At 45.3% G+C, this 20,689-nt stretch overlaps 1 protein-coding gene across 1 annotated transcript in view; it reads left to right on the top strand.

Moving 5' to 3' along the window:
* The window catches only part of LOC126526253 (uncharacterized), a 31,521-nt gene extending 29,198 nt beyond the window's left edge, over positions 1-2,323 (top strand). Inside the window, exon 5 of the mRNA XM_050174165.3 lies at positions 2,149-2,323. Coding sequence (XP_050030122.2) covers positions 2,149-2,285 — 137 coding nt within the window. The 3' untranslated portion in view covers positions 2,286-2,323. The remainder of the gene's footprint in view (positions 1-2,148) is intronic.
* Positions 2,324-20,689: the final 18,366 nt, after the last annotated feature.

The following is a 20,689-nucleotide window of genomic DNA, read 5'->3' as shown; positions in this document are numbered from 1 at the left end:
ACAGGGTGCCATCTGGTGTCTCATGCCAAACGTATTTAAGTTCAGACAATCCATTAGAAACCATCCTGTTGTTGCTATGCCGAGGCGTCTCGTTAATCTACAGGCTCCAGAATCCCCGAACGATCTCAGAAATTGTAGGCGCTATGCGCTCATAACTAACGTTTCAAGTGAGCGAAAGCTAATTTCAATACTTACTGGCAATCAACGCGAGTCAGAGCGCAGCCATCACGAGAACTAACGCTTAAGCGGGATCCATGGGTGCCGCCATGTTCGACAACGATATATCTCAGCGTACGTAAACATCCGAAAGTTAAACTCGCCAAATAAGGTACGTTATCATAGCACGCGCAAATCGCAGAAACCCAGTAATGTTCAGAGCATGCGCAGCGATGACAACGCTATTTCTTTACCTACGTAACGCGTTTACGTTTGGTTGCAAACGTTAAACTAAAACTGTCTAATGATTTAGTTGTTTCAATTTTCGTTTTGTGGCTGAAATAAGTCGACGGTTATTGCTCGACCGAAATTATTAGCTAGATGAAGGCAAAATTCAATTTCTATTTAGGTGCACGGCAAAAAAGCTTCATGTGGTAAATAGTAACCTGGACTATGGGGTGCCACATAATCAAATCATCGTTCCGGCGCCAACATGCCGAGAATCTTTGTTTAATGCGCCATCTTTGGGCACCAGCTTTGTGCAAGCGATCCTAACTGCGGCTCGAAATGCACCAGCTTTGTGCATGTCGAGCCGCAGTTAGGATCGCTTGATTAGACAGGCTTCTTGTAAGGCATTAGGATTGATCGTAGAGTACGCATTTTCTAAACTACAATATACAAAATATGGCCTGTAAAATACGTAACCAATAAAAAGAGCACTATACAAAATCAAATCAAAAACAAGAAACAAAATTACGCATTTTCCAACGCACTTATTGGAATCAACGTAAAGTGGAGCAGGAAACAGTGATTGAATTGTTTCATGTACGTACTTTACGGGGCGGTCATTTTAAGTTGTATTGAAATAATTGAAAAATCGTCTGTTGCAGATAAGACAACTCTAGTCCTTGAGCTACATTAATCTGAGAGGTGGAAATTACTTGAATGAGAAATAGAAACGCACGTTCAACTACTTAACAAAATATTCACTGCTTAACACACTAATAACTTACCTTACGGCAAATATTGCAATAACGAATTGTAGCCGGTGAGTTTGCGAGGCGTATCCACTCTGAATTAATTTCCAGAATGACACCAGTTTGGAGATATGTGCCATCAAACTAACAACGAAAATGCACTGTTGTTCCACTGACTTTCTTAACAAAATGCTCTTTTATATAAATAAGCTCAAAGACAAAAGTTGCGCTAATAGCCACAGGCGATTAAAAAAAACATGAAACCTAAAATTCTTACCCCGTACAAAGGGACGCATGATACGTGTAATTTCATTTCAAAGTAAGCACTCTCTCGCAATTGTTCACGTTCTTTCTCCATCAGAAAAATTTCGCGTAATTTCGCTTCGCACTGGCGCGCATGTATGTATCTCTTAGTGTCCTGCAGATACTCCCACTACGCGATCCACATGATCACGGTTCGCACTGCTTCCACGCTCAGCACATTTTGCTAATACACTGTCATTGGAATTGTTCTGTTTTTCTTAACAACAAACAAATGATCATACGTGGACTACAACTCCCCTTCCCCCGTTCCAAAAAAGCAAGCTTTGTTTTATTAAAGGAATTACGGACTTGATGGCATGTATTTCTTTATGTGAGGTCGTTCAGCTGCCATTTGAAGCTTAAATGTGCTAGTTCAAACAGAACAGATCGGGCCACCGCCAGGACTGAAACTGTAGCAAATATGGCTATGCCACTTAAATCGTTTTATATGTGCTATACTGTGTTGAAGAATTTGGCAAGGTGGCCGTGGTCAACTACGCTTAGACTGATTCGCAAGGAAAACTTCGAGTTGAAAACAGAACGGGGATAAATGCAGAAATTCTACAAATGACCATGATTCCCGAGTGACGCAATACAACCTAATCCAGAATGAGTCGCACGTATAGCTTCACGCATATTATTTCCCACTTACATACCCTAGTTTCTTTACCACATTGAGTTGAACTCAAGGTTTTCACTCACCTCTTCGCAGTGGCCACAGAGAAGGGCGATGGGGGTGAGGGCGGAAGGAGTGACCCCGTCAGTGACACCTCCAAGGCCGTGCAGCAGGCATTGGGAAATGCCGTGGCCGAGTTCCTTCCAGCCGCCATGAGCGACACCCATCGGTGATCTCTGCTGTTTGATGAGTAATAAAGAAGTGCTATGGATGAATGACTCTGGCCAGATGCTCTCACGTTAGCCAGGCGAGTCTTTAGTAGTGCTCTGACATTGTGAAATGCGACTGCGATGTGTTGCAGTTCGTAGAACACGTTAAACGTTCTAGACCATTGACGATGGCACAAGCGAAACAAAAGAATGCACGTACACCCGTATTTATAAGCGAATCGTGTTTGAGAAGAATCGATGTCGTGCAGCGTTCGAATAAATATATATGCAGTTTGTTTCTTCAAAACAAAGCAGTTAGCTGCGCGTATACCTGAGCTCCCCTGCTGATATACCAGGGCCAGTATTTAGGAAAGCTCTTATGATAGGATCGTTCGTAAGGAAAATTTAAGAAAATCTGTATGCTGGACACGCTAGTGCAGAAAGCAGCTGGCCAATTGCAGAACCTTTATGAAGAAAGAGGTGTGCGAATTCAACTCCCGTTTTGTGATTGTGAACGTGCTCAACAGAACTTTACTTGCAGACTTCTTTTCGAGCACAGCGTGTATTTTCCCGAGTGAAACTCTGTTTTCTTTAAAGTATTTGAACAATTCATCCGGATAAACCTGTACACCACCTCTTTTTTTAGTGGTCAAGATACCAAACTGCAAGGCTATCGTTGGAAGCAGAGTTAATGCTATTAGATCGACGATGATTGAAAAGATACTTGGCCCCCAGCCAACAGCGCGGCGTCAGATAAATTGCGCTTGTCGCTATAGAAATTTCCTTAAAAGACACAACAACCTTAAGTTTATGTTACACTTTTGTGTCCTTTCAGACACATATTAAACAATCAGAATTATTAGCCCAAATATATACATTGGTGACAAGAGGAGCAAACAAAAAAGCTTCAAATACTGCAGCTTCCGCCCAAACGGAGAAATCACAGCGTGAAAACAAGGATAAAACAAGTGAGTAAAATAAAGTAATGTACACTGATACATAAGTGGGATAAATGAGAACTTTTTATTTTGTCGAGTATTTATGTCCTACATGATGTGTACGTACTTATGCTTCGCGCACTCGTCTGCAAAACTGTGTCTTGTTATGTGCTCGCCGAGAATTCGAAGCTTTTGTGTTTGCGTATGCATCTGTATAGATGTTTCTCTTCTGTAGGCTCGTGTAGGCGATTTTGTGTTCACGCTGACTCACTGTATTTCCTGACCCATCAGTTACGCAGTGTGTGAAAAATGTTGTGATATCACTTTTATTTCATAAGCGACAAGGAGTATCTGGTGCCCCGTAAAGGAGCCATTCTCGTATAGTACATCAAGTTAAAAAAAATATATACGTGTATTAGAACAAACAAAGGGAGCGTACGCTGTTCCCATGAGAAGGATAACTATTTGACAACACTAACACCAAGAAAGTGCGCTGATTTCATTTTTTATAATAATCATACTCGGATTCTTTATTCGATTTTTTTTAATGAATCAGCAGGAGAATGCTTTTATAGGCGCGAAACTGTTCTGTTGTCCAGCTTGACCCCATTTGATTGGCGCCGAAAACGGCACAATGACCACATACAAAGCTTTTACATGGAGAGTAATGGTGAACCATGTACAGACGCATATATGTAACACTAGTAACGCTTAACGAATAAGCAAAGCTCAGGATAGCAGAAATGCAAAGTAAACGTAATAGTCAATGTTATATAAAACCACGCGTTGCTGAAACAAAGGCAATAATTAACCACAAAAGGTATGAATTATATAACCTACATAAAAGAATCAATAAGCTCATTCGAAATAGAGAAATGTTTCCAGCTGGACCAGACAGCCAAAGTGGCCCAAGTGCCCCTGCAGGGCACATGCCTCCTCATGTCATGTGTTTCAGCGGTTTTTGATGTTAGCATACTATTCCGGTGTGATGAAATCGATAGGCTGTGGTTCTGGTCGGGCTAAAATGTGATAGTTCTGCCCCGTCGAGGTCTGGTCGAGACACTGCGTGGCAGCCAATGGGAATTCAGCTGCTGTTTGCTGCTCCAGACGATAGACGTCGGCACTTTCGTTCGAACAGCCATTTGACGCTTTCGCATCAATACTCACTTTTTGTTGGTAACTTGCCAGGTCCTGCAGAACTAAAGGGTTATTTATTACTTTCTCTTGTCTTTTTACAATGGCAATCTCGCTCTTTTAAGGAAATGACACTGTCAGGAAGAGTTTGCGACTGATGTTGAGAAGCGTCTCGAAACTGGTAGCAAGAGCCCAACAAGTTACATGCATTAGGTGCCTTACTCTCTATGGAAAAGTTATGCGACCCGCACTAAGGGTACCTTGACACACACTGTTGGAGTCATCGGACTCCTCTGACTGACTAGCTCAGCAGTGGTCATGTGACCCTCTCCATGAGTCGTCTGAGTCATCAGCAGTAGTTCTGTGACAATTCAGTCGGGTATCTGTGCAAGCCTCTTGAAAGTCTAGGAGACTACTAGAACAAAGTGTTCATGACTATTGTGTAAGCAGTTACGTTACCACCCTATACAGATCAGAGATAGTCTTCAGGCTCTTTGCCAAAGAGTGTTCAGGTGCCTCCCCCTAGGTGTTCCATATATGTGACGAGTCCAGGCTATTCGGAAGTAGTAAGGGACCCTCCCTTCTTTCCTAGCACGTTCCTAAAAAATATTTGATCCCTACGCTCAGATATACCGTTCATATTATTTTCTTTCTTATTTTGTTTCCTAACTCGCAAAGCTAATAAGCAGGCTTGCCACTACTGTGTGATGTTTTACAAGAATGGCGATGACGTTTTGTATGGTAAAAAGAAAGATTATGAGTATATTTAAAATCTCAGCGCACAAGCGAGTGCTGCTTAGCATATATAAATATAGGTAGGAAAAGTTCACGTGTACAGTAAAGCACTATTGTTTATTAAATACTATACTAGCCTGTCTGAACGTACCTAGGAGACGCTAACCATTATCACAATCGAAATAAAAATGCACAGTTGAAACTGCAACTCGCATGCCACAGAACTACAAAAAAAAAAAAAAACACCGACCATGAAAATGGGGAAGTGGCTGGTTTCCCGAAGCGACCAATCATATATAAGTACCTCAAAAAATGAACCCGACAGTTTTGTCGGAAAATATAACAGTAATAGTTCCAAAACCGATTAATCGGCTAGCGCGACAATTCGAGAAGAGAGTTTCATTAATTCGGTGATAATACGACAGTTGAACTTTGATATGTGTTAGATTGGGCAATCAGCGGTCAAAAAGCATGGTCACAGTGGCTTTAACCATCAGTGTATTGGACCAATGTGAGCGCTTTAGCAATTTTCGCCCGGTGGCAGCCAAACCCTAGTCCCGTACTTTTAAGGTCTCTCCACAGGACATCTCCATTAAAATTACGCGTGAACGCTTCATAATGAAGAGCAGCAATGATCGGGCGCTCCTAGACACCGCAACATTGCCGTTTGCAGTCACTATGGCGTCTGCTTCCTTGATCCCAAACTATTGCGATAGCGTACCCAACACTACAGGTTGGTTCGTTAGGGAGGCACTCCATTCAAGTTTGTCGGCTGAACTTTCCACACAGCGCACACTTTTAAGCTAAGAGTTGCCTTGGCGTTTTTAATCACGGCGACACCAGATTGCAGGAGCATCAAGCCAAAGCCACAGTAGTAGCTTTGGCGGTGGCTGGAAATTAAGCACGTGTTCGCCTGTAAAGATCTCACTTTAAAGGTGTTGCCACTGCGCACCACGGTTGTGGGAACTGTCAAGGTTACGGGGCAATCTATCTTACAAATTAATTAGTTTTTATTAGGAAAAAAGTAAATAGTTGGTTGATGGTTGTAGACACGATGTTAAATGATTTGCGCTTCCACTGTGGCTCCGGTACTGTTCGCAGTCATTGCAGACATGTACAACAGTTTTATAGATGTGTTGATATCTCGCGATGAGCCCACTAAAGCCGCAGCCTTTCAACAATAGCATTTGTAGAATATGCCTAAAAGGACAGACAGCCATCGCAATTGTGTACTAAGGTTACCGTGCTGATGAAAATATTGCGACTCATTGTGATATGAATATGAAATTTATATTTGTAAATCGGCTCTCCAACACCCGCCAGAAAGGTACGGTGCCACCATCTGCTTCAAACAATACCATTTAGGCTGTCAAAGCCGCGGCGAGTTTTAAATATATGCAGAGCCGTCCGTTAGCTGTATATGCTATATCTATTATTCAAGGAATTCTTTTTCTGAATATAGTTACTTTTTTCTGTTGATATTTTATAATTTTTTGTCTGCAAAATGGTTCATTGAAAAGCAGCGCTGCCTGCGTGCCAAATGACACAACAACTCATGTCTCCATCTCGCAAGCTTACCCCATGTAGCCATGTATCAAGTCTATTTCAGCTGACGTCAGCCGGCGAACTTAAAGTAAAGTTTCGGAACGATAACCCTAGTGCTGAGGCATGGACCACCGTGGCCAGCTCGGTGTCGACGGCGCTACAAAGCGCCCCGCCGCTAAGCATATCACCGTTCGTTTCAAAGCCGACGGTATGTCCTGCAACAGCCGCTGCCAAACACAACGTGCTTATTTTTCGCATCTTTTATAATTTTTCTAATATTTCCTTAATAATAATAAGGCTGCTTTTTACGGTGTGCAGCCAGCTCAGCTGCGTTTCCAGTGAAGAGGCTGTGGAATTTAGCTACCGAGTTGAACTAGCCTCGCACCGTAGTCTGATTGCGCAGGAAGTTTCACAGTAGGTGTGACATGCCGCGAATGGTAATTTATGCAGCACTTTATTCCAGTGGGCAATAATTTTCGTGCAAATGAATTGTAAGTGATCGTCTGTTGCCGATGGCGGCAATGCGCGCCGGATGGCCACATTGGCATTCGATGAATATGCAAAAATACATGAATTGCGCCTGTTAGTAAACGACAAAAAGACTGTCTTACTAGAAGTATTATTTCCCAACAGCGTATGCCACTCGCCAAGGACCACAAGCAAATTAACAAGACAATAATAGTCGTCATTAGAATTATTTAATGCAGGACACAGTGGCCAGCATAAACACGCATTTTACAGTAGCTACTGCGAAGGAAAGCAGAAGGTGACTTACCCCAGGTAAATTAAAGGAAGGAACAATAAGTGGCAGGTACGAAATGGTTTGGAGTTGAATTGATACTTCTGAGAAGGATCGAAGTTAAATTGTGGCGCTACATTATTAACCTGACTCACAGACCGGGCAGTCACGCCATGAAGTTGACGAACAGCAAATTGGGCTATGGAGTGCATGAGTCAATGAGAATGTAATGTAAATCTCGCAAAAGTAATCAATTCAACCGAATATACCATTCCCTCGCTAATGGTTAGCGGCGAATTTTCGTGCAATTGGAACTGAGAGCACAGCCGGAGGGCAATACCAAAAGTCAATGCAAAAACACGAAAATGTTACGAACATGCAAATGTGCAATTAATGTAAGCTTAATGAATGCAGAAAAAAAAATGGAAGGGGTTACAGTAACAAAAACAAAAAAAAAATGGTTGTATAAATATAGACAATGCATTTTTCATACATTTGTGTACACTACACCATAGTGTTTGATATAGATTCAAGGGCATTTGGCCCTTAACCACTGCAATTTCACATTGCGCAAAGTTGGAATTATGACTCCTTCTATAGTTGTAGATCGTATATTTGGTACACGGCTGCCGCGTTAATGACTAAGTCAGGCTCTCTTCCTTTTATGTCAGTCCTTTGCACTTCGTTGCTTTGGTGAACCGAGCTGGCAGTACTCACCCTCAGCATGTGGAACTTAAGTTATGGGGTTTAAAGTGCCAAAACCACTTTATGATTATGGGGCACGCCGTAGTGCAGGACTCCGGAAATTTCGACCACCTGGGGTTCTTTAACGTGCACCTAAATCTAAGTACACGGGTGGTTTCGCATTTCGCCCCCATCGAAATGCGGCAGCCGTGGCCGGGATTCGATCCCGCGACCTCGTGCTCAGCAGCCCAACACCATAGCTAATCAGCAACCACGGTGGGTAGCATGTATTGAAAGTAAGCCGTACAAAAATGACTGTTGATTAGCCATTAATATATTGTTGGGGAATCGTTGAAACAACGGACTTCAACAAATATTCAAAAGCAATTGAGTACGCTCAACACTTGCACAACAGTATTACCATTGAGGGTTCTCAATAAACAATTTATTGGGTAATTTGTGTTGATTTTAGTAGTTGTTTTTTTGTTGTGTAGCAGTTGAGTCCAGTATGCAATAATTAGGACTCGCATATGAAGACATTCCAAAAATTTAATGCGAAGCGTTCCAACCTCATTCCTGTCACTTTGCGGCAGGAAGGTTCTTCTTTCGTCTCGTTTTCATAAAAAGAAAATAATGTGTGACCCATGGGGTGGCATTGAACGTCGGCCGTCGAGCCCGGTGCTCTAACCATTAGGCCCCGAACGCGCGCATGCTCCTATCGTTCGAAAGCCAGTAAGTTCTGAAATGCTTGGCGCGTGCGCAGCGTGCCACTTCCTCGTGCTGTCGCTACAGCTGGCTCTTTCAAGCGCCTATCTCCGAGACCGCCCCACTTTCGTAGCAGTTTTCTCTCTCTAAAAACGGCAGCGTTAGACTAGCTTCATGACCGCCCAAGTTCATAACGATTTGTTTCTTCGCCGGTGTACAAATGCCATCGTCGTTTTAACATACACTAGATGACATAGCAATTGGTACGATCAAAAATGAGCACGTTTCGGGGAGCAGTAGAATGCGAAGTTCACTCGCAAACATGGTGACTACGCGTATGTGGAGTTCCGCAAAAGTAGACACGTCGGCAGCGCGGCCGGCGATAAGACAGACGCCGACACGCGACGACGCTACCTTCGAGCATCCGACGCTCTGTAGGAACCGAAGGATGCAAGCGGCGCACGCGCTGCAAACATACACGTGAGAGATATTCGGATTTCCGGCGACGCACCCTCTATCCGGAAAGTAAATATAGCTTTTTTTATCCAACGGCTGTGGTACTAGAGATCAAAGAAGGAACGCGCTTTGAGGTCGCAGCGCGCAGCCGCTATAACCATTGACTTCAAAGAGCTTCGGATTCAGAAACAGCCGCAACAGTATCGCAGCTAATTGCTGTATCGGCGGCTACTCCCGACTCTCGCCTTGCAAGAAGCATGCGATTTGTTTGAGCCTCGCCGAACTGTCGTCGTCTCGTCTGCCAAACCTGCAGGACAGGTCCCGCATGTTCAGTTAAATAGAAGAACACCAAAGGGAAATGAAAGAAATACAGGTAACGGACTCTTATCATACCTTACTTGTCACTTCGTCGTCTGCAAAGGTGCTATAAACTATTCTAATAGCGTTACTTTTGTAAAAATAATAAAACTAAAGTAATTTTTATTTCTTGGTGGCGCTACAAAGGTCAAGGTAGCGTTCGGGTGCGTGTGTGTGCGCACGCGGTTGCAACCGTTGTAGCTTCGTTTTGAACACACTTTTGCCACAGTACACATCGTTACCGCTAGTTTCGTAGTCGCATATTTTGGTCGTAGTATTTGTTGTTTACGCTACAAAATTGGTTGTTCTTAAACCTTTATGAAGGTTAGTCGATGAAAAATTTCTACTAAATAATTATTGGTTTTTCCGTGCGGTTATTTTGTGTTTGAAATGTTTTTATAACTCCATACGATAGTGAAGCTGTGAACGGCTTTCGGACTCAGTTAGTTGGTTGCCGTTGTGTGGTGGATCACGCGTCGTGCTTTTTGATGAAAGTATTTTTTCTTTTCGGACATCATGACGCACATTTTAGTGAAATGCTTTAACGACGATAAGTGGGACGTTTATCCGTTGAAGTCGTGGGCTGACCCAGCTACTAGTCTTCGACTGATGTGCGAGCCTGGCTGTTTTGATGAGTGTAGTGTCGGTCAGCAGAAGAACGAGACAGATGTCAACCCATATCACACCAGACGCAAGACTCTTTATTCATGCGAGCACCCATATATATACTCTGGCAACAGTGGTGCCATCTCTCTATGGCTTTGATAGTTATGCAACTAAGGGCACCTAGTGTCGCCCTACGACACTACATCTACCCCTTCCTTAATACAGACATATTCACAAGCCAGTCAATGTTTATATTCAAGCACATAGTCCTGCAACCTTGCCGGTGGTCTTCTGTCTCTTGTGGACCGACGTAACGCTGGCGGCTCGCCAGCAGTTTCGATGACAACGGAAGCACTGTCACCATCTTCTGAAGCAAGGCTTGCATGTACTGGACCCTGTGGCTGTGAAAGATCTGAAGAAATTGACGGGGATAGCTCCAACTGCCCAGAGGTTCTGCCAGGTGACCGTGGGCTTGGCAGCGAAGAGGCTTGTGCTCCGTGTAGCGGCGCAGCTTTGTAGTCGTCATCCCACCGTACCGCATGTTGTGGCGATGCTCCCGTTGGGACTGCCGTCAGCTGTGAGGCATTCCAAGTTCGACCGTCTTCCAGGCAGAAGGACCAACGCCCGATGCGCTTAAGGATCTTCATTGGAGGTCCAAAGCTGGGAGCACCTTTCGGACCAGGAGTTGGTTTCTTAACGCGCACATACTTCCCAACTTGGAACTGCGGTACTCGGGCTGCTCTTCGTCGGTCAGCGTACACTTTGTTTTTGCGCTGGTGCTCTTTCACCCTCTTCCGAAGTGAGGACATCTCCGGAGCGGGGTCCGTGAAGAAGCTAGAGGTGGGATGTCCGATGACGTCCAAGGATGTCCTGATGTGCCGGCCATGCAGAAGCACTGCAGGAGAAAGGCCAGTGGTACTGTGAGGAGTAACTCTGAAGATCCCCAAGTACTCTGTAACAGTGTTCTTCACTGGTCGCTGCTCTAGCAAGGCCAACTGAATATAAGATTTGAGCACACGGTTGAACCTTTCCACCTGTCCATTTGCCTGTGGGTGATACACAGCCGAGAAGCTGTGCTTGATGACCCTGTCTTGAAGAAAGGACTCGAATTCTCGGGATGTAAATTGTGGTCCATGATCCGAGACCAGTTCGTCGGGGTAGCCTTCTCGTGCAAATATTGACAGGAGGAAGTCCATCACTTTAGTGGAAGACACATCCCTGCAGAAAGCAACTTCTGGCCATTTGGAAAAATAATCAACAACCGATATAACGAAACGGCAGTCGGCTGGTCCACGCTCAAATGGGCCCACAATATCAATAGCTATCTTGCTCCAAGGTTTATCTGGAAGGGCCACTGGCTGTAGTGGAGTGGGATAGCTCTTAGCACTTTTGTCTGCCGACTGACAGACCGTGCAGTTTCGGATGGCAGTCTCTACTTGTTTGTCCAGACCTGGCCACCAGTACTTTTCACGAAGACGTTGCTTGGTCTTCACAATTCCCGGGTGCGATTCATGGGCAAGCTGAATAAACGTAGCAGTGAGCTTGGCTGGAACCACAATACGCTCCGAGCGCATAAGCAGACAATCTGCTACTGACAATTCCTCCCGGACCTCATAGTAAGGAGTCAGTTCAACAGTCAAAGATTTCTTCGGTGGCCATGATGTCTGAACAAAATGAACAACCTCCTGGAGTTTGCAATCCTCGGCTGTAGCAAGTCGAAGGTCATTGACATGAACTGAAGATGTGACCAGAGACACAACTTCCTCTTCAATCTGAAGGCCATCTTCTGTGTCTGGAACAGGCAGCCGGGACAAAGCGTCTGCTACCTTGTTGTATTCTCCACGTCTGTACTGAACTGTGAAATTGTAACGAAGCAAACGAGCGGTCCACCTTGTGATGCGAAGTGGTCGCTGTCCTGTGCTTTGTGTCGAAAGTAGAGATACTAGGGCTTGATGGTCCGTTACCAACGTGAATGGTCGTCCCCAGAGATAAATGTGCCATTTCTCGCATGCCCACAGACACGCCAGGGCCTCTCGCTCTCCCGCTGAGTACTTCCGCTCCGTTTCTGTCAGAGTTCGGGATGCGAATGCAATAGTCCGAGTGTGTGGGCCGTGAGCCTGTTGTAGTACTGCTCCCAGGCCATAAGCAGACGCATCTGTGGCCACAATAACAGGGAGCGTCGGATCGAACATTTGCAGTATCTTGTGCGATGATAGGAGCTTCTTTACCCTTGCAAAGCTCTTTTCGGCAGCGTCATCCCATTCAAAATGTACATCCTTACGAAGCAACCTACGCATAGGTTCTACCTCTTCAGCCAGGTGGGGAATAAACTTAGCATAGTACTCAACCAAGCCCAAAAATGAACGCAGCATGCTTGTGTCTGTGGGGGTGGCAGCGTGAACAATGGCATCAACCTTGGCTTGAAGGGGAGCTATTCCTTCCGAGCTGACGCGATGCCCAAGAAATGGTATCTCCGACGCATTAAACACGCATTTCTCATTGAGCTTAAGTCCAGCTTCAGAGATTCGTTGAAGAACTTGCTCCAGATTTCTCAAGTGCTCTTTTTCAGTCCTGCCAAAGATAATGATGTCGTCTAGGTAGCACAGTACCCCTTTGCAGCCTCGCAGGACCGTTGTCATGAGGTGTTGAAATGCAGCTGGGGCTGATGCCAGTCCGAAGCACACCCTTTTGAAACGAAAAAGGCCATCGTGCGTAATGAAAGCAGTGAGGTCTCTGCTATCTGGGTGAAGCAGCACCTGGTAATAGGCAGAAGCTAAATCGAGCTTTGAAAAGTGGCGTGCTCCATTCAGAGAGTGTAGAAGCTCTTCCGTATGGGGCAAGGGAAAGCTGTCGACTACAATCGCTTTGTTAGGCTCTCTTAAGTCAACGCAGAGGCGGATACTGTCGTCCTTCTTGCGGACTACAACGATAGGAGAAACCCACTCAGAAGCGTTAACCCTTTCAATGACATCATCAGAAAGAAGACGCTCAAGCTGGTCGCTAACCGGCTTGCGCAGAGAAAGTGGCAAACGTCTGAGCTTTTGCACGACTGGAGAGGCTGACGACTTTATCTTGACCTTGTGCTGAATGCCCTTGGCAAGTCCAAGGCCTGGTGCGAACAAATGGCAAAATTTTGCCCATAGCAAAGCTGGCATACCGAACTTTGGTAGACTTAGCGGGCTGTGCTGTTCCTGTGCCGTTTTGGCTGCTCCTTCCAGCATGGCACCTGAACCTTCTTCGGCAGCCGTGTGCAGGCAACGTAGCTGTGCACCCACAATATGTAGCTCTAGAGCTTGCACAGCGTCCAGACCAAGAAGAGAAGTCCCTCCGGGTGCGACATGAATTGCTATAACGGCCGTTTTTTCCTTGTACGAGATTCCGGCTTTAAATTGTCCCAGCACAGGAATCTTCCGGCGTTGGAAGTCCAACAAAGTAAGTTTAGAGCTGGTCAATTGTATGCTGTCTTTGAACACGCTTCGGAATTCTTGTTCCCGTATAATTGACACAGCGGATCCAGTGTCGACCAAGAACTTCACAACGCGCGGTTGCGATTTGGAGTTGATTGGCGTGACTGCCACTTCAATGTAGACACCTGTAGGCTTATCTTCGTAAACAGTGAGAATGCTGATGGCGTCTGACGTTTCCTGTTCAGAAACTACTTCGCGGACGCGAGCCGGGCGTCGTCCTCGTGCGCTGCGGCCGTTACGGCAGACTTGCATGAAGTGACCACGGCGGCCGCATGCGAAGCAGGTCTTACCGCGAGCGGGGCACACAGACGGCTCGCAACCTGCTGTGCCGCAATTACCGCAGACACCTGAAATTCCTCTGTACGGAACAACGGCGGTGGCCGTGTCTGAAGTTGGCGGGAGAGCATGACGAACGCGGGCTTGACTTGGGACGCGCGTGTCACTGTCGCTGAAACGCCGGTTATCTTGTCTGGCCATTCCAAAAGCGTCACGTTGGCGTGGCTGTTGTATGATGCGCTGAATCGGGTTAGCAAAGGCTTCAGACTCGAGCTGAGCTCGCTCATGAAGTAGAGCAATTTCGACGGCACGGTCGAAAGTCAGTGCGTCTCCTTCTAATAACAATCGTGAACGTAACTGCGGAGATGCAACGCCAGTGATGAACTGCTCGCACATGTTTTCGTTTGCTTGCTCGCCGATATTGCAAGAGGCAGCCAGTTCTCGAAGCGCGAGGGCGAAGTCAGAGATGGACTCACCGTGCAGCTGACGGCGTTCGCGGAAGTGGTTGCGTTCCAGCCGAACGTTGCGCGTGTCGGCGAAATGTCGAGCCAGCGTCTCGCGGGCCACGTCGTATGCGTCTGGGGAACTAGTCGCTGTGGCGTCTTGCTCGGAGAGCGCGGCTGAAGCAGCTTCGTTCGGCGCAGTTGGCGATGGGAGTGCATCGAAAATGCGTTGTCCTTCCGGCCCCAAGCAGTGTAGCAAAAGAGCTCGGCGGCGGGACGCAGGCAGGTCGGCAGCTCCAGACGCGAGAAGGAAATTCTCGAAGAGGCGTATCCAGCGGGGCCATGGAATGGCTGGAGTGCCCGGGGTAGCGAGGAATAGCGGCGGCGGCGAAAGTGCAGCGGATCCCATCCTCGTCGCCAAATTGTAGTGTCGGTCAGCAGAAGAACGAGACAGATGTCAACCCATATCACACCAGACGCAAGACTCTTTATTCATGCGAGCACCCATATATATACCCTGGCAACAGTGGTGCCATCTCTCTATGGCTTTGATAGTTATGCAACTAAGGGCACCTAGTGTCGCCCTACGACACTACAATGAGCTGCGCGGCAGAGGTCATGATGCCTGCTGGAGAGAAGGCACCCCGAAACAGTCGCAGCCGAACTTCTGCAGATAGGTAAGTAATCTCGTTTTCTTGGGCACGTAGCCTTTTTTTTATATTTTGACATTGACAAGCGTGAGATGTTAAGCACATCGTTCACTTTCTTCAAGCAAACCGTATGCCCCGGAGCGAAAGCGCGCGATACTAACGCTCGCTGCCGCCGTCACTTCGTTTGAAACAATAGTAGGCGAAGAGGCAGCGGCACCCCACGTGCGTAAAATGGCATTGCTTCATTTGTTCCTGTCCAATGACCTTTCCTTAATTTGTATGAAAGAACACAATTGGAACATAAGAATCAGCTTCTCTGAGCAGTGATAATTTTGTACACTGGCCACGCCATCTTTCATAGGGGCTCACGTGGGCCGTCTAAGCGCTTGTTATCGCGTTCCGATACGTGAGAGGCGCGCTGCCTTTCTAGGTATTTAGGCAGACACTACGAGCTTAGGAGAACCGCGACAAATACTTGTGCAGCAGGTGTGCAGCTGTGCTACTTTTGTACCACACTCGTACCGGAAGGCGGTGTTGCACGTCACGCTTACGCATCTCGTAACTATGGCTGCCGCCGTGGCGATTTGGGGCTCGAGGTCGTGGATATGATCCCTGCAGCGGCCGCATTCCAAAGGAGTGGAATGCAAAAAGGCTCGTGAATTTGCATTGTATGCACGTAAAAATTTCCAGGAAGTCAAAATTAATACGGAGCCCCCAACTACAACCTGCCTCATAATGAGATCGTTGATTTCGCACGTAGGACATCATAATTATTTTTTTAATCCGTAGTGGCTCATCGTATACCATACGGTGAGTGTGATTACCTTTTGTGCCGTAGCGGTTGAGCGCGCCTCGATTTAGGTTGCGCCTAATGATGCGGCGCACCGCAAAATATATTTCGCCTCCTTGGGATTTGCGAAGAACGGCCAACCGATAAGTCGCAGCTTCCGCGCGGTGACTGTACACGGAAACACAGCGCAAATGAACAGAGGTGTGGTGACGACGTCGGCAAAGAACACAGCCTTCGACCGCTTCGACGGGCTTGCCTTATCGCCTATCACTGCCAAAACTACCGCAGTAAGCATCTTTATCTAGTGCGGCGCGTTTCCGTTGAAGGCGTACTGTACAATTTTAATTGGCGATAACCGAAACATGCCACCGTTCTCTGCTGCCTCTTTGAGCTGGACCGATACGAATGTGCGTTGCTTGCAGAAGCGAAAGGAGCGCCACTCGGCGCGTTGTCTCGAGCCCCGTTTTCGCGGTGAAAAATGATGCGTGCATGAAGCTAGCTCACTGCACAGACGCTACCACGCAAAACGCGCAAGGGCGTGTACGCGACGTTCTGCACACAAATCGCGTGGGATGATCGGAGACACGCCGGAGCCGCTAGCTTCAAAGAAGCGGTGCATGCTCTCACTCGTACAGGCACGCTCACGCTCGCATCGCTCTCGGCGTATCTTTAGGTCATTCCTGCTGCTGGACTTCTACCCAAAGATTCGATATCTGCTTGGTATCGGCTATGCACTGTCGTGTGGTCTTTGGTTCTGCGAGAGAGCCGGGAATATTTCTCCGCGCTGTGAAACATCACTGTGCGTGTCTTAGCGAACATTTACCGTAGCAACCCATTTCATCCTTTTCTAGACAGCACTCGTAAAGAGTCACACATTTTTACTTGGCAGTATAGTGTGTATTTCTATTTGTGCGCAGTTATGTGCAGTGTGTGGCAGATTCTGAATCCGCGCAATCTCATTTTCTGTCCGCATTCCCTTCTCGCAGGTTACGCATGCAGCAAATGCCCAGATGCTAAAGTGTTCTATGTCAAGAGCAGCTTGGCGTCGTGCAAGAGACACCCGTTGATATGTGGCTGATTCACTAGCAAGCTCGCATCTCTGTTGCCACTCTCCATCAAGTGGGATTTTTAACTATTTTTTGTGCTGCGGTGTGGTGTACTAGCTGCCGCATGGACGCTGTGAAGCCTTACATTCAATTTGCTCTGGCTTTTAGTAGTGAAGGATGGGCTACCTTTTGAGGGGAGGTATTTCCTTTTGCTTACGAGCCTAACAAGTGATGCGTGCGTACTGGAAACAGCAGCGCGAACAGAGGCGGACGACGAAATAGTTAAGAGCACACACGAGCGCAAGTTTATTTTTGAAAAAAAGAGTTATAGAAGACGCTGGTCAACTTGACAAAGGTAAAGAGCCGTGCATGCGTGGCAGAAACAGCCACGAGCGACAAGAAAAAAAATATTAAAAAGCCATGTCATGTAGAATAAACATGCGTGAAAAACGAGTACTATCGGATAAATCTTTCGAAAAAGTAAAATATTTGTCCGATGAGGGATACTACCCAACGAGAAATACTCTTGAGAACTGCAAGTCTTTCCCACTAAGGCCAACAGATAACTCGGTTATACATTTGTTTCGTTTGTGATCAATAAATATTGCTTCTGGAACTCCTCTGGTGTTGAGGTATAGAGCAGAAAGGACGGTTGTTTCATCACAAAGACCAGAACACAAGAGGACTTATGCAAGAATTATTTATTGATCACGAAGAAAAATTCATAAGCAAGATTTCTGTGACCCTTAGTGGGAAAGAGCTGCTGCAGTATTTCTCGTTAATATCACACAGGACAAACCTTCCAGTTTTCATGTGTTTTTTTGTTTTTGACGCACATGTTTGTTCTACAGGACATGTCTTTCGGTCCTTTCTTGTTCTGCCGGGCTGTTTCTGCTGCGCATCCATGGCTTTTTCTTTGTGAAGTTGGCCAATGTGTTTAAAATCTTTGTCTTCACGAATAAACTTCTAGTTGAGTCAGCGTTCATGTGTGTTCCTACCTTAATTCATCCTTCTCGTCTCTGTTTGGGTGGTTGTCAAATATAAATGTACACCGAATTGGCGAAGTGTCCGTAGAATTGATACATGAAATATTTGCTCTGTTTATTTCAGGAAGAACGCTATAGGGTCTTCTCTGTTTTTAACACTGATGTACATTGTTCTAGTTCACCTTCAAGGAGTCCCCTGAGCAAGCCAATAAGAGTGATAGTAACTTCATTTGTGTAAGATTTATGAATTCCATCCATTCAAGGCATGACATGTCACATGACTGTAGGTATGCAAGTATTCGTACTTTTTAAACATACTAAGCTCTAGTTTTCGGTTCTCATGACGGTGCTTTGTACTGTGCTGCATTCTCCAGGCGCAGGAACCTTTTATGCCGTCAGTGCATGTGTTCTTTTTGTATATATTGGAGAAAAAATTGTCTTGAGTGTAAATATGCATCTATATCAATTGTAACTTTTTTTTCAACACGGGCGCTGTATCTCCGTTCGTCTTTGTTACTGCTTTGTCCCAATTTTTATGCAACTTTCATGTATTTTATGCAATAAAATTCTGGTAGCATTTTAATAACATTTTACCTGCGCAATTCAGGTCATTGGTTTTTCGTATGCGCATTTAATTGCGTTTTTCACTGTCTCACCGATCTGGCTGTGCAGTCATTGAAACCTTTTCCCATCCTTTATGACTATTTCTGGGGTACTTCATACTGCAAGTGCAGGTGACCATCTATTTGGCTCTTTGGAATTGTGTTTGCCGTGTGTTACTACCAATTTTCTGTGCTAAATAATTATTTTTTCTCTTATCGTTCAAGGTTTTAGCCTTGCCTTATCTCTTTATTGACTGAGGTACCACTTAGTTGCTGGGTATAGGGAAAAAGGCCCCAAAAAGTGCTCTAATTAGCGTTGTGCAAGTCCAGAAAAATTACCTGAAAATGAGCTCACTAAATTGAGGAAATACCATTAACAAACTCTTCTGTACCTCAATTTAACATATACAAATGGTGTACTGTTCTTGCAAACCAGGCTCGTCAGAAACATGATTCAGGTGTTCACCATGCCCGACAACTTTCTAAATGTCTCATTAATTAATAGCTAAGTTGAGTGGCGTTATTTTATAAAATAATTGGGCAACCTGAAAATGTATACATCTCGAAGACAAAAAGCTCAGACAAGTCTACTTTGGTACTTCATTAAATTTTAATCGCGGTGAAAGACGTGTGCTAAATGTTTTATATATTTACGTGAAGTCACTTGTTTGAAGTCTGTTATCTTGCCTTCTCACAGTCAGCTGTAACTGTTCCTGTGGTGGCTTAGTGTGCGAAACATTTTAATGTAACGTATTCAGATGTCTTGTGTGTATTCACACGCAAGCAGCTCCAAGTGTTCATGTGTTCAAAATTGGTTGTTAAAAGGGTATGCTTAAGCCCTGCCTTTTGAGTCGCTTTGCCTTCTAGTCATAAACTTAAGTCGCAAGTGAAGACGACTATGATTGTTTTGATTGAATTCATATGTATAGGTCTTTCAGATGTATTTACACTGTTAAGAGTGCTGTAGGTACTAGGCCATGTCTCCAGGTTCGATGTAGTGGTGCCTTATTTACTGTAATAATGTTTCATGGGCACGCATCTTTAGTGTAAATAAAGGTGCTTTAAATTGCTCTCTCCTTTGCTTTTGTTTGCGAAAGTTATGACCAGGCACCGGGGCATGCAAGTGTGAATAGCAAAGCAATTTCAATATATGAATAAAAATCAACTAGCCCAACAAAATGTCAATCATATTTCAATGGGGACTTCTGAAATCTCAATGCCATCTCAACTGGGCCACAACATACTTTTCAGTGCTGGGACAACAATAACTCAACAACAGGTCAACATAAGTATCACCACGTCAGTTCAGTGCAGCATCAATGGTAACCCAACAACCATTCAACAAAATGAACGCAACGAGCCGTTAAGCGCAATGGAATTTCAATGGTAACTTAACAATTATTCAACATTGAGGCACCCAATGGTGTTTCAATTAAATTTCAGTGGCCAATATTCAAGACCACTCAAGAGTTAGCCCAACAATTATACAAAATTTCCACAATTCCTCAATGAAAAAATCAACATTGACCAATAATATTTCAATGCCTTCTCAATAACTTTTTTTGTACGGGAAAAGCTCCTCCAAAGTGATATTACAGCAGCCGCGAAGGCCGGAATGTAGACAAATTGGAAAATCACATAGGCAGCTGCCGTTATGTCCAAGCGTACATATCTTAATCAGAGCAGAAATTAAAAAAGACAACTTTAGGATATTCTAAACAGTTTGAGATTTTCACCTGTCTTTAGTTTTTGCCTTATACCCGGTGCGGCTGTGAAAATACCTGCTGCGCTTCGTAAAAAGCAGTGTGATAAGGGCAAACGAAAATCTCCATCGTTAAGCATTTTCAAAAAACGTTTGCCAGCTGCGCTGAACTTCGTGTAGCCTTTCACGATCAGAAAGCATATCTCGAAAATCAAAGTTGAAGTGAATGAAGAAGTTGTTAAATGAATTGTACGTCATATTACGTGCGCCCCTCCCACAGCTGTTTATGTGTTCTGGCTTCTGGTATACTGATCTTGAGCTCAATAGCTCGCATCTGCTTCCTCTGTCGTGATTCTTGGTGCAGCTATCTTTACGACGCAAAGAAAGATGTCGGCTGCTGGTATCTTGAGGAGGCGCGTTTTCACTTCCTTCCTGCCGAGAAAGACGCCCAAGCCAAGGTTATAGCAGGCTTTTATCAGTTGCTCATGTTGAGACGAAAAAGGCAGGGCACGCAGCCGTGGAAGCAGTACTTCGCTGTGCGATGCGTTGATGTGGCAGAAACTATGC

The sequence above is a fragment of the Dermacentor andersoni genome, chromosome 8, assembly GCF_023375885.2.
Source record: "Dermacentor andersoni chromosome 8, qqDerAnde1_hic_scaffold, whole genome shotgun sequence".
Lineage (NCBI taxonomy): Eukaryota > Metazoa > Arthropoda > Arachnida > Ixodida > Ixodidae > Dermacentor > Dermacentor andersoni.
This window is presented reverse-complemented; position numbering and strand designations above follow the sequence as displayed.